The 13,658-nt window shown below is 38.5% G+C and overlaps 1 protein-coding gene and 1 long non-coding RNA gene across 3 annotated transcripts in view; both read right to left on the reverse strand.

Moving 5' to 3' along the window:
• The window catches only part of LOC143413051 (uncharacterized), a 72,403-nt gene that overhangs the window by 12,241 nt on the left and 46,504 nt on the right, over window positions 1-13,658 (reverse strand). The window lies entirely within an intron of this gene.
• zic6 (zic family member 6) lies at window positions 95-13,530 on the reverse strand. 2 transcript variants are annotated; one of them, XM_076875207.1, is made up of 3 exons: window positions 12,615-13,530; window positions 5,340-6,080; window positions 95-3,715 (listed from the first exon to the last, which is right to left on the reverse strand). In XM_076875207.1, the coding sequence occupies exons 2-3, from the start codon at window positions 6,001-6,003 to the stop codon at window positions 3,090-3,092; spliced, it is 1,290 nt and encodes a 429-aa protein (XP_076731322.1). In that variant the 5' UTR covers window positions 6,004-6,080; window positions 12,615-13,530; the 3' UTR covers window positions 95-3,089. The 2 variants fall into 2 exon arrangements, with proteins under 2 accessions (XP_076731322.1, XP_004545740.1); XM_004545683.3 differs by lacking the exon at window positions 12,615-13,530 and having other exon boundaries at window positions 5,340-11,124.

Genomic DNA, 13,658 nt, shown 5'->3' on the forward strand with positions numbered 1-13,658 from the left:
ATTAAAGCATACTGATCAAAGCACACTAGGTTGGCTTAAATTTCCTCAAAAAGGAAACACTTCACAATATAAATATTTTACAATATCAGCCACTTGAAATCTTCATGTTAGGCCATATCACAGTACTTACCACACAGAACTTCAACCCTATGAATGTTATTGTTATCAACCTAAACAGTACTGATGCAGCGGCACCAATTCGCTAAAGTCAACAATGAAATCATTAACACAGGTTAAAACTGTTTTTTCTCTTATTGAAATAGAAATAAAACATGTTGACGCTTCTCACAAAGTCTCACACTGAAAAGTTAAAAACAAAAATTAGCTGCGGTCAGATTCAAGAGGGATTTGTAAAGTGCATCATCAAAAATATCTGACTCTCCCAAAAGATCTATTCCCATGAGCATCATGAGCAACGAACACTAGAACCAGAATGCATAAACAAGTGCATCACAGATTGCAAGTATCACCATCTCGATAACAATTACATTGTGGAAATACATGAAGAATGTGTGTTTTAGTCAAAAAAGATGAGAAGATTAAAGAAGATGTTTTTTGGATTTTTTTCCACAGTTTTATAAGCGTAGAAGTAAACTTATGTCGCTTGAAATTGTTTTACAAATAACGTAAAAATAAAAGCAAATGTAACTAAAATTGCAAACTCTTATGTAACATCACAGAATGTGTATAAAGTAACATGTGTAAGGGGTGCATAATCAGATGTAGTTTCAGCCTATTTTTCCCATATATTCTATGATCAGAGCAAACTCACCTATAAGTAAAATTATTTCACTGCAATAAAGAACAATATATATATATCAAAGCCTGTCAGATCAACATAATAAAATATTCCAAGGAAACATAAAATTGGTGCACATGAGACCTGATTACACAAACTGGTATATGAGGTTAGATGGCACTAGTCATTGACGTGTTTAATGGTAGAATATGCTGACATCCATACAGGTGCAATGAATAACATTTTCTAATAGTAGTAGAGTGGAATTTCTTTTTCTTTTACTTTATTTGTGATTATTGCCACCTTCACAATGACCAAGCACTATACTTTCCTGAGCAGGACAAGGACATACAGTATTTGCTATACCATACATACTTGTGTACATAGTCTTTAGCTACAGAACATACCTGAACCTGATCACTTAATTTCCAGTTACTTTTTCTTTTGGTATTGTTAGAGAGGGGGTGTTGCTTCTTGGACAGGAAACAGGAAGTGTTATCTCAGAATAGACTGGATAGGAACAATAGTTCACTAAAAATGAGCTATTGTCTGCACCAGGATTAGTAGCAAAACGGACTAAAAGCTCTGTACAGACAAATACAGGCTTCAAACTGAAATCCCAATACCACGTTTTTTATTTTAAAGAGAGTTTTAATTGAAGGGTTGTATTTGAAGGAACAAAAAACAAATAAATGTGATCATATGTTTCTCCCAAAATGTGCTATAGGCGAAGTAAAACATTTAACTATTAATAATATGTGCATCCATAAAGAGCAATCAAGTGAATCATTTTGAGCTTTTTTTCCCCACAAAAACCAAACAAACAAAAAAACTTTCTAACTTATACCAATACCCAAATCAAACAGAACGGCACATATGTCTAGCAAAACAGTTTAGAATGTAAAAAGTGTCAAAATTCTTAGAATGTAAATATCTTTAAAGTATGTTTAACTTATAATCTGGGTCTTTTCTTTTTTATCTTTACAGCTTGTTCACCTTCAAAATAAAACGCTCCATGGTGTATATGTGCGTCTAAATAAGACACAGAAATAATATAAGGAGATAAAATTTATAAACTGATTTAAACATGAAGAAAAATCAGATTTGATATCACTAAATGAAAACACGCGCGAAACCCCGCAACAAAAACACATCTCCAGCCTCTCCAAAAAAAACAAAACAACAACAACAAAAAAATCATTGCGCAGTTAAGAAAATTAAATTCGTTGAGTAGACTGCAATTTCCTTTTTGTATTAAGAAGAGTTTATCTTACCACGTTACAGTTACCTTTGATTTTACCTCAATCAAATCACTTCCACATCTAGTCTAGAATATAGACTCTGCATGTATGTACATATAGATTATGCAGACTCATCGGTAGGTCTGGCTTGCACAAGAATGCAAACTTGCAAATATGGCGAATAGAACTGGATGTGTTTTAAGGGGAAGAACAAGGTTTGGCATCATGCATTGATTGGGTTTAACCACACACTCCTGATCAAAGAGAATATAGACACTTTAATAAAATATAGGATAATTAATTATACAGTGAGCTTATGTACTTTTGAACTGTATGCTAATTAAACGTTTGAATAGTAACACGACCACTGGTTTATACTCACACTCTTACTCTGCACAGAAATGTGAAATATACATATAATACACAGTGTGTAATAAAAATAATAAAAAAAAATGGGGCAAAAAGTGAAACATAATCAAGGGCAGGAAAAAAACTAGTGAGCATTGCGGTATTTTAATTACAGCTCATGCTCCAGGCCCGTCACGCAGGGTTGTTAAACCTCAACATTTAACTTGAGGGGGGCGAAAAAAAATTAGATATTTATTTTATCTTGCGACGTACATAAGTCATGAATAATATTTCTATTCATCCAGACATACATTAGACTAGTTTACATTCAAGAAAGACCCCTACAGTCAGGGCTACATTCAGCAAGACACTTCCTTTTACTTAAAAGATTCAAAGTTCAGAATAGACTAATCAACACGCAGATTTCCATTAAATCCTTAGTCATTTTTTCCCCACTTAAAGATAGATATCTTCAATACTTATGCAACACAACGAAAACTAGAAATACACATAACGGTTCCTATAATCCACTTTTGGGAGATGTATGGGCTTTAAACCAAACCCAACCGAACAGACCTCACGACAACAAATAAAGCTTGCCACATTTCCATTGAATACTCAATAGGATAACTGAGGACGTCACGCAAAATATGTAATACAACATTTACGAAAGTACAGAGAACAACAGCTGTAGGTTTGAGCTACCACATGAAAAAATAGGCCCAACATATTAAGCCGCCTGTGTGTGTCCCAACAACACCTCAGAGAGACGGGATGTTATTGCATTGCTTTGGTGGGAAAGAGTCCACGCCGCTGTGGCATGTGTACCATCCATTAACAATACTTTTCTGAAAGGAAGAAGCAGGGGAGAAAGTCCTTGAGCTCTGGGCAAAAGCGTGACCTGTCTGGCTGCAGGGGTACTGGGAGGACTGAGGCCTGTAGCTGCCTCTCTGTAACAACAAAGGGTCCAAGAGGGGCTGTGACCTGTGTGTTGAGTAGTCCAAACTGCTGTCAAATGTGTGATGGAAACGTGACCTCGGGGTCGGCTCGTCTCGACTCTCTGGGGACAAGGGGACATCTTGAGATGAGGTGGGTGGATGAGTGGGGCTGATCTGGGTTCCATCCGAGACTCGGCTTGACCTGCCCTCCGCAATGTGACCCCCACCACCAGGACGCGCGTCGCCGTCTTTGGCGACTTGGGTCTTGTTGCAGTGGAGTTTCATATGTTTTCGCAGGGAGCTTGGGTGGGTGTAACACTTGTCGCAGCCCCTGACCTTGCACATGTAGGGTTTATCACTGGAGTGCACATGTGAATGCTTCTTTCTGTCGCTGCTGTTCGCAAACCTCCGGTTGCAGCCCTCGAACTCACATTTAAAAGGTTTTTCACCTAAACGTGCAAAGAGAAAAGTGACGGCGAGTTACGAAAAGGTTTGCAGGTCTCCGCATGTTCTGCCTGACCATGTAAACTAATGTTTATGTGGGCTGGGTCAGTGGGTGGGCCATGTCATATGAAATGGGAATCTAAAAGTTTGGGTTTTTTTTAAAAAGTGCACAGCCATGTTTCGCCCAACAGTGTGAAATTACTTTTAATCACTCGCTCAGCAAAACACAGAGTCGCCCATAGGCATCGGTTAGAATTCTTTAAGAATGTGACACTTAAAAGGTAAATTGCTAACAATTTACAAATAATAGTTGCTGAAACTTTGGTGCGGTGCTAATTGCAACAAATGAGGCAGTGTATCTGCAGACTAAATCAAAAAGGCTCCAGGGCCTAGTTAAACATGCATTAGATTAACCTGCGACCGCAGTTGATTTGTTTAAATTCAGTTACCATGCTTAGAGTGAATTATGGCCATCAGGATACTAATTGTTCTTCTAGCACAAAGCTGCCTATAGCTGCTAGCCCTCGTCCTCCTGCCGGACTGAAGGGAAAAAAAGAAAAGAAAAGAGTCTGAATCGTAATCCTTGCGTGTGCATATTTATCTAAATTTAAAAACAGAATTAAATAGAAAAAGCTAATATCTCAATATATATTTTTACATAAATTGATAAGCTGAACAGAGTGTGCAGTTGTGTAATAGCTTAAATGCCATTAAGCCTCTCTGTTCTGCCTCTGTCTCTTTGCTTTCATTAGTAAAATAATTTACAGCACAAGAAAAAGGGCTGCTTAATAAACGCCTTTCGGTCCAGCTTCTAAAGAGGCTATTCAGTACAATTTGGCTGTATTTCATTGTAATTAAATCTTGTTCCGCAAATTTTGAAATATTTTATATACAACACAAGCAGAAATATTATATATATATAATTCTGTGCTTATGTTAGTTGTGCAGAAAAAAGGGCAAAAGTTAGTCTGTAGAGTGATGTGAGTTTTTATAAAAGGTTCACACTGCCTCAAGTAAGATGTCTATTAGAGTCAACAGGGCATAAGGAAATCATTCAAATATAACTCATTTTGTTTACACTGAATGAGGTCATCTCTGTACTTACCAACTACTGCTACATCACAGTGTGATGTGCTCTGTTAGTGTTCCTGAGTACAGGAGATGAGTCCCTGGGAGGCAGAGGCAGCGTAACGGCTACGTCACGACTCTCCGGTGTCCCGGGATTTATTTAATAATTTCACTGAATGAAGTGGGAGAGGCACCCAAACCACTAGGCCTGCTGCCTATACTACACATAGTTTGCAACTGTCTTACTACTTCTCTGTCAGGCAGTAACGGAGAAGGCGACAAGTGTCACAAAAAGCTTTGCGTAACATTTCAATAACACTTTACATTGTGCTGTGCAGATATAATAATAATAATAATAATAATAATAATAATAATAATAATAGTAGTAGTAATAATAACAATAATAATAATAATAATAAATGTTTTTAAGAAAAAAAACTGAATATTGAAAACATGAAAAATATGTTCACATTGGTAAAAAATGAAAACTACTAAAACGTTATTAATATTATTATTATTATCATTATCACTATTTGTGTTGTTGTCTTATCATTAACTGACCTGTGTGAGTCCTCTTGTGGATCTTTAGATTTTCTGATCTTGCAAAAACTTTCTCACAGCCGTGAAATGGGCAGGGAAATGGCTTTTCCCCTGTGTGGACTCTGACGTGGTTCACCAGCTTGTATTTGGCTTTGAAAGGCTTCCTGTCTCTCACACAATTCTCCCAGTGACACACATATTCAGAGTGCTCAGGTCCTCCGACATGCTCCACTGTCACATGGGTGACAAGTTCATACATGGTCCCGAAGGCTCTGGAGCAAGGCAGCTTTCCAGCCCCCTCTTGGCCGTCACTCCACTTGCACACCAGCTCATGCTTTACTGTTTGTTTTGAGCACCTGAGGAAAGCGTCTCCTCCTCCACGCTGAATTGCCATGTTCAGGGGTTTGTACAGACCCAGGAACTGAGTGACAAGTTGCTGGCTGTTTCCCTTGGGGCTGATAGTTTGGCCGTACGGGTGAGTCCGGGTGAGGAGGTCGCCAGGCAGACCCAGCATCATCTGGCTGCCGAGATCTCGAGATGCGTCGGAGGACGCATGGGCCTGCTCCTGATAACTTGTGAAAAAAGTATGGTTTCTGTTGTCTCTGTAGCCATGAAAGTCACGATAGCGTCCAATCCCTCCATGTTGGTTAGGTCTTGATGCCAGTTGATCAGTGACGGGTGGCATGCCGGCTCCAGAAAGATTGGCTCCAATGATAATGCCCCTAGGGCTGTGCTCTAACCGGTGACTGGGGTATCCAGAGTCTGAAAAATTGGGAACCGAATGGTCAACATATGCACTGGACCTCGTCTCTGGGTAGTCTCGCAAATTGTGCGAGGGGCAGAGTTTTAAGGAACTGCCAGTGGGGTGTCCCATGTGCTCTCCTGCCAAAGGTGGCAGCACCACGCTGGGTTCAGTATTGCTCTCCCCGGGGTTGACGCAAGAGAGAGGGCAGCCACTAAACCTCGAAAGGCTTGTCATGTTTTGTTGTGAGTTTGGCTATGAGTTTGCAAAATCAACCAATTCAGCACTCAGGATACACCTAGAAATTCTGTTTCCATTTTCCTTGTTGTATATCATCTGCATGTGAAATTCTTGGCCGTGAACTTCGCAGAAGTAGGAACCAGACTCAATTTCGTTAAAGTTGGTGTGAGTCCCATGCCGTTCACTTTGCCCTCTTGATTTGTGGCAATAACCGTGGTAGTAAAAATGCTTCGAAACAGGCCATGGTGCAATATAAAAGCACAGCAGGCCAACCTGCTTTTAAAAAGGGAGCTTTGGGATTGGTTGGAATGCGCTGTGATTGACAGGCGCTGGGTTTGTTTTAAAAGGGACACGCAGGCGTTCACTGCACGACTCCGTTTTCAAATATCGCAGAGAAAATGCTTTGAAATGTGCCGCGATACTCCCAAATATTGCAGCCTCTTTAACTTCAGGCGACGTCTTATAATTCCCCTTCCCTAAATCTCTGCGTAGGAAAAACGCACAGGTTAATGCATAATACTAATCTTCTAGTAGAAATCGAGTGATTAAAAACCGATGTGAGCAAAAACACAACACAATCAGTTCCCAGCCTTCATGCCTTTTATTTCAGCAAATGTCCTGCTCCTGCCTGGCAAGTATAATAGAGAGACTGGTCCTTGCGTGTCCAGGCCAATTATTGTCAAGACTTTCATTTTGAGTAGAGCACCTCGTTTGAAAATAGTCAGAGTTACAGAATATTATTCCTCACAAATGCAGCAGTTGTTTGATTCAAACAAACAAACAAACAAACAAACAAACAAACAAAAACATAATTGCTTCGGCACTCATTAACCTATATGAGCACCACGTTTAGATCCACATTTTTTCTAATAGTAATAGAAGGCTACTGTTCTCTCTCCGTGGTAAGATCATTGTGGTACATTTTTATTTTAGAGTACATTTCCGTACGGACGCAGTAATCTATTGGGCTCGTGTAGTATGGAAAATACAACTTTGATAAAGCAACAAGTAGTCCTACGAGGCACGATAATCATCTTGTTGGAAATAAAAGTTGTTTCAAACATACATTTCTAGTAGTGTCACTGGGGAGTACAGCAGAACAAGATGTACTATTTTATCCATGTGCTTATTGTAAATCACGCCTGTATATAACGCTGTTCTTATTAAGCCTAAATAAATTAATAATTTTCAAAAGTTCATCACGCACCGTCGTGCAGGCTGGCACAAATGTGAAAATGGTTACGTAAAATGCAGATTATGAAACGTGACGAACAGCAGTGGATAGGCTCCACTGTTCCTAGGAAACTCAGATAAACTTTCTTACTTTGGGGTGCTGTGAGGACAGCGAGCTTCAAGCTCCCCAAGCTGCTGAACTGCAACACATATTTCTGCACGTTTTCGAGCTTTGACGTGGCTCTGGTTCGATAAACACGCAGCTTTTTGGGGGGGGTTTTCCACCCTAACCACTTTAGCCTGATTCTTTTATCTGTTACTTTTATTTCAATCTACACAACTCGGCGTAAGATCCGAACTGCAGCTTGCAGGTTTAAGGTGAAAACCCCTCTTATTTCCAAAGACTTGAGCTGGTGGTATAATCAACGTGCAAAAAGAAAAAAAAAACTTTCTGACGTCACCTGCAGTGGGTCCTATGCAGAGACAAAGCAAGGGGCCCACTTGACATTAAATGCTGGAAAATAGTAGACATTCCCAGAACTGGCCTAATTCCGTGAGGATTGTAATGGACGCTCATGTTTATCAACCTTTAACCTGATGCATTTCCGAAAAAAATCGAGGTTTAATGGCCAATAAACTGAAAGTTTCCAATCATATATTCAGATGGCATAAAAGCCTGAGAGACCTCAAATAACCCCTGTTCCTCATTTACAGGAAACAAAGGAAAACTGTTTAGAGTAGCTGCACTTTAAGGACTTAAATTCATATGCTGATTTTGAGGCTGTTCAGGTATACCCTTTCAGCAAGTTAAGTTTGAGACAAAGGCTTACACATATCTAACAATTAATAGGCCTTTTTAATATTTGCCCCATTTTTGTGCTATAGCAAGGAAATGTGAGCTCTTCAGTTAGTTAGTGTACCTGCTTTAAATATTACATAAATGTAACAATTTTTTAATTTCATGAGATAAATATTGTGAGAGGTTACCTTCAAACAATAAATCATAAAATTGGAAGCAATGGCAACAACAGTAAACAGTGTTTATTTGGTTAGGGGTTTGCAATGTTGCTTTACGCACATGCAATGTTATTATGACAAACAACTAATTTGAAAATTGCACGTCAATGTACAAAACTTCAGGTCAAATATCTACTTTGTAAGAAATGGAAGCATTTTGACATCTGAAATCTCCTCCAGCCCTGCAGCCTTATAAGTCTGGTTTATGCTGGCTGTTTGACAAGGCAGATGAAATTCTGGTGACTGCTGCATGTGAAATATCACTTGCAACAATCAAAACATTCATGTCAGGGCATAGTTTTTACAGCCACAAGGTCCATGTCGCTCCAAGATGCTCTTAGTCAATATGAATCAAATATATTATAAAGGCGCAATGCAGAGAAAAAATGGAAGACAAGTCAAATGCCAGTTTAAATTCAAGGCTTACTGAATATGAAGCAATGTTATAGACTGGACTGAAAATTCAGCAAGTTCAGTTAATTTAACCTTGGATGGTGATGAGAAGAAGTCTATTTTTTTTTTATTAAATAAGACCCTTTTTGGGGAAAACTATTTGCACACAAAAGGGAAAAACAAGCACCACCACACACACACACACACACACACACACATAAACACACACATATTAAAATGAAATGTAGCCTGTTGTAGGCTATATTATAATAATATGGCTGCTTTTCTATAATAATCTAGTCACTATCCGTATACAAATCACTAGCGTTACACATGGTGAATGCTGTAATGTAACACAAGATATAAATAATAATAATAATAATAATAAAAAACTTCAAATGGAAACCAAAAACAAAATGATTTCAAGTATCCATATTCATTTGTGATTGTGTGAGCTGTGTTTGTGTTTTCTTGTAGTAATAAGAACGTGTGTATGTGGGTTTGTGTGGCTGTTTAAACAACTGCATGCATTAGTGTGGAGTGCGCTGAAATATTATAATTGATGAGGGATGGCAGTGCACAGTCTTGCCATGACTTTATGAAATTTAGATGAATTAACAGGTTTGGGATGAGTCCATTTGGAGACAGATGCTCGAGCAAATCACAGCAAGAAGTCATTTAGCCCTCTCCATCAGCCATATAAAGGCAAACTCCATGTGCTGTAGTCAGTCAAGGCCCAACTGACCATATAATCTATGAAACACATACAACGATCTGCACAGTTATTATTGTATTACATACAGTTATGAGCCTGTAATGAAATAAATGACGAAAATATGGAACTGCGGAAACATTTCGCCACTGAAAAACATGAGAATTGAAAAAAACTAAACACATGCATAGCACAAAAACATGCCTAGTATCAACGTAATACAGGCACTGTGAAATTCTATATTACAAGACAGTTAAATTACCGTTTGTATTGTAAAGCAATATGATGAGAAAATCCTTCTCATTATCAGCTGCTACATGTGCAGGAAAAACTAAAACAGCATTTGTTGCAGCTCCATGTGTTTTGAAAACACAAAGCATAATGTAAATTTTTGCTTTGTGAAAGCACTATGCATTCTGAAAATAAGTGGATGCACATGTTATGAAGACAAATAGCAGAGCTGGAACAAATAAAAGAACCTCTATTATTCTCAGACTCTATTAAATTTACTGGATGTTCGAGTGAATGCGAACCTGAGCCACTGTAGTGTTTTAAGCTCTGTCGAATATAAGAGAAGTGGGAAAAGTGATAGAGAATGCACCCTTATTCAACACACAAAGCACCACAATTCATTTTCTTAATAAATCAAGCAACAGACATGACACATTTAAACCACAGCAAAATGTGGAAGTTCAATCTTCACATTGTCTATTTATCCAAAACAGTGAATCACAGAATCATCCATGTAATTGTGCCTCTGGGATACATTGATCACTTTACTTTACATTTTAAAATGTAAATACTGAAAACAGGATCACATACAGTGGCATTCGGTTGCAGCTTTTCCATTTTAGGAGAGATTAAGGTTATACTTCTGTCTGGTCACTACTGAGTTAATTTCAAGTCCACAAACTTGTCTATAGCACTAGCGGCCTAAGCCGGCCAAACATAGTGTGGGCCACAGGCCAGACATCATGGACTAAAAAAAAATCACTCAACTTTGCTACACGCACATACACAGAGAGAGAAAAAAGACTGGGCTGTGATATGTCTACTGGTTTATATAAGAATAGAATTACCATGCATCTAGGTCATTTACGAAATTACACAATGGAAAAATCCTTTATAATTACTGACTCTAACACATCTAGTTAGAATAAACATATAAATGTGAGATGTTTACCATTTAGGGTGATGATTATGTTCTGCTCTTTTCCAGCAGCAGTGGGCCTACTGTCACAGAGGTATGCACACTAAAATATTCTGATATTTTTTAGGTAACGCGCATGCTCAGTTGGAAGAAGATTATGTTATAACCAATAGGCTATTCCAACGCCCAGTGAGGTAATCCCAGGAAAGATAACTAAATAAGCAAATTATAAATACCGCAGTCCTGTGTCTAGCTACAGAATGAATAAAAACACACACACCCAAATACAAAGTAATGATATATATGCATATTCCTGCAAGAATTTAATGCAATTGGACATTAAAAAGAACATATAAAAATATTAAATTAAATATACAAATCAGTATGATTGTAAAATGGATTTGCAGCTTTACCTACATTAAATTAAATAGATACGTCCAAACGTGAGAGGAAAACGCCACTCAGCGCAGAGCTCGATGTTAAATATTTTGGGGTAAAAAAAAAAGCTGGTGTGCATGAGACAAACAATACGCAAAACCGCAGTCACGTTAGTTTTGGAAAGTTTATTTCCCCACTATTTGAAAGTTCCCACATTTTCTATTGTTCAATAATAAATAATAATAATAATAATAATGTTAACGTTCCCGGGAAATGCTCCCCTTCCTGGCAAGAAGTCGTGGATAAAATACAGAACAAAACAGAAATTTTAAAATAAAAAAATAAATAAAAATGCTACCTAATACTCTTGTAATCCTGACTCTCTTTATGTTTGTTTTGATGAGAGCATGAATAATTAGTAAATGAGTGTTTGATGTCCCCAGTTGTCAAATTCCACATTCGTGCAGTGAATTGAATAAAAAATATTCAACAAATGCCAGGATACAAGAAGCGGTAGTTTTAAATTTAACTCTCAAGCAACAGTTGCTTTACATTAGGCCTGGCTGATGACAGCTCCCCCCCCCTTTTTCTCAGCAAGAGCTCGGTGCCTACGCTGCTGCTCTGTGGCTCACAAACATTTGTGACTCATCTTAACCATGTCACTTAATTATTTCATAGCGGTAATATGGCTTGCGAATACACGGCACATAACCTTAAGTGGTGTATGGAGCATTCACGTTTCAACGAGCCAATAAAATATGGAGGGAGTTTAGGAAAACTTAACAGGCTGCTTGTCGCTTGCGAAAGTTCACAAAGGTCGCAATAAATCCCGATGAGTTTTTTTTTTCTCTGTGTGTATGTGTTCGTCTTACACTGTGTGTGTGTGTGTGTGTGTGTGTGTGTGTGTGTGTGTGTGTGTGTGTGTGTGTGTGTGTGTGTGTGTGTACGCGCTTACTGTGTTGCAGTATGAGAAGACGAGTGTGTGAGAATGAAGGGGGGAGTAAACTGTGAGAGGCTATCCCTTCGTCGTGAGAGAGAGAGAGAAAGGGAGAGAGATGAAGAAAAGTAGAGAGAGGGAGGGAGAGAGGCTGAGCGAGAGAGAGGGAGAGGGAAAGGGAGAGAGAGCGGCTTATGGAGGAAAACGATGAAGTGAATCTCATTTTTTCCTCTCCCCCCTTCAAAATAAGTTATTGAGTTATGTTGTCGAGTCGTTATGTAAAAAAAGCGTAAATGTTATATTAGTATGCGAGCTGGTTAGAAAAAGAAAAAGAAAAAACAGAGGTTTGCGGGTTCTTGCAACAACTGAATCAACATATGAGTAACAGGCCTAAACACTAAGCAGCCGAGGTTCACTTCAACAAAACTAAATCCCGTGTAACCTCCACGGGCTAAATAAAGTGTAGAGTTTAGCACTTCCACAGCATGCAGTTCACACAGGCCTCTTCTTCTCTCTCTAGCACAGAAAGACGACGGATAAGTAGGAAAACTCACCTTTTCAATCTATAACTCTTTCTCGACGAAATGTTCTGGGAGTGAATGCGGTAGGATGAGGGCGAGAACAGAATGAAGGACTGATTTGATTTTTTTCTCTCTTTTTTCTCTCGCTTTTTTTTTTTTTTAGCCCAGATCCCCTAAAATAAAGAATGTGAGCTCCTTCCTGGGACAGATTGAGGGGGAAAGGATGTGAAAGGCTTGGAGTTAAAAAGCGCCGCTTGAAGCACTCAGCGCGTCTCTGAACTTGATCAGATTTTATGTGTCCTGCAGCGAGTCAGCGGCAGCCCTGTGAAACTTGCTCAATGGCACGAATTTTTTGGCTGAGCGAAAAAATCTCAGGATATTACAATTACTGCCATCTTTCTTTCTGTCTTTTATTCCTCCGTCTTACACCCTATAGAGCTTTTGCAAAAAAAAAAATAAAAAAAATACCCCCTCCCCTTTCAAGCGGCTTCAAGAAAGCCACATTTTGGAACTGCGCCAAGTACATTCAAGTTTTCAGTTAATAAGAGCCAAACTGGTCACATGAAAGAGAAAAAATAAAGGATAATGATAGATAGATAGATAGATAGATAGATAGATAGATAGATAGATAGATAGATAGATAGATAGATAGATAGATAGATAGATAGATAGATAGATAGATAGATAGATAGATAGATACTATATAAAACCTACAACACATTTTAGTTTTTCTAAGTTCAATACTACAAATTTCAGTTCAAAAGTGCCATAAGTGGTTGCTCGAAAAGTTAACTTTCTAGTATATCCTCTACAGATTGTAGATTATATATTTCTCTGAATCTTTAAAATTGTTTGGGAGTTTCATCAGGAGTACGACTCGTGTACGGCTGCATTTGACATGCGCTCCACATAACACATGCAGGATCTGCGCTAGAGCGTTGTTATACCTGCAAAATAATGCCTGCAACAACCAATCAAATGAAAGCAATTGAGACGAACTGCCATCTTCAATAACAAACTGTGCCAATCACCAGAAATCAAGCCAATTACCACCCTTCGTCGCAGTCACGTGTTACA

Source organism: Maylandia zebra, linkage group LG2 (genome assembly GCF_041146795.1).
Source record: "Maylandia zebra isolate NMK-2024a linkage group LG2, Mzebra_GT3a, whole genome shotgun sequence".
Classification (NCBI taxonomy): Eukaryota; Metazoa; Chordata; class Actinopteri; order Cichliformes; family Cichlidae; genus Maylandia; species Maylandia zebra.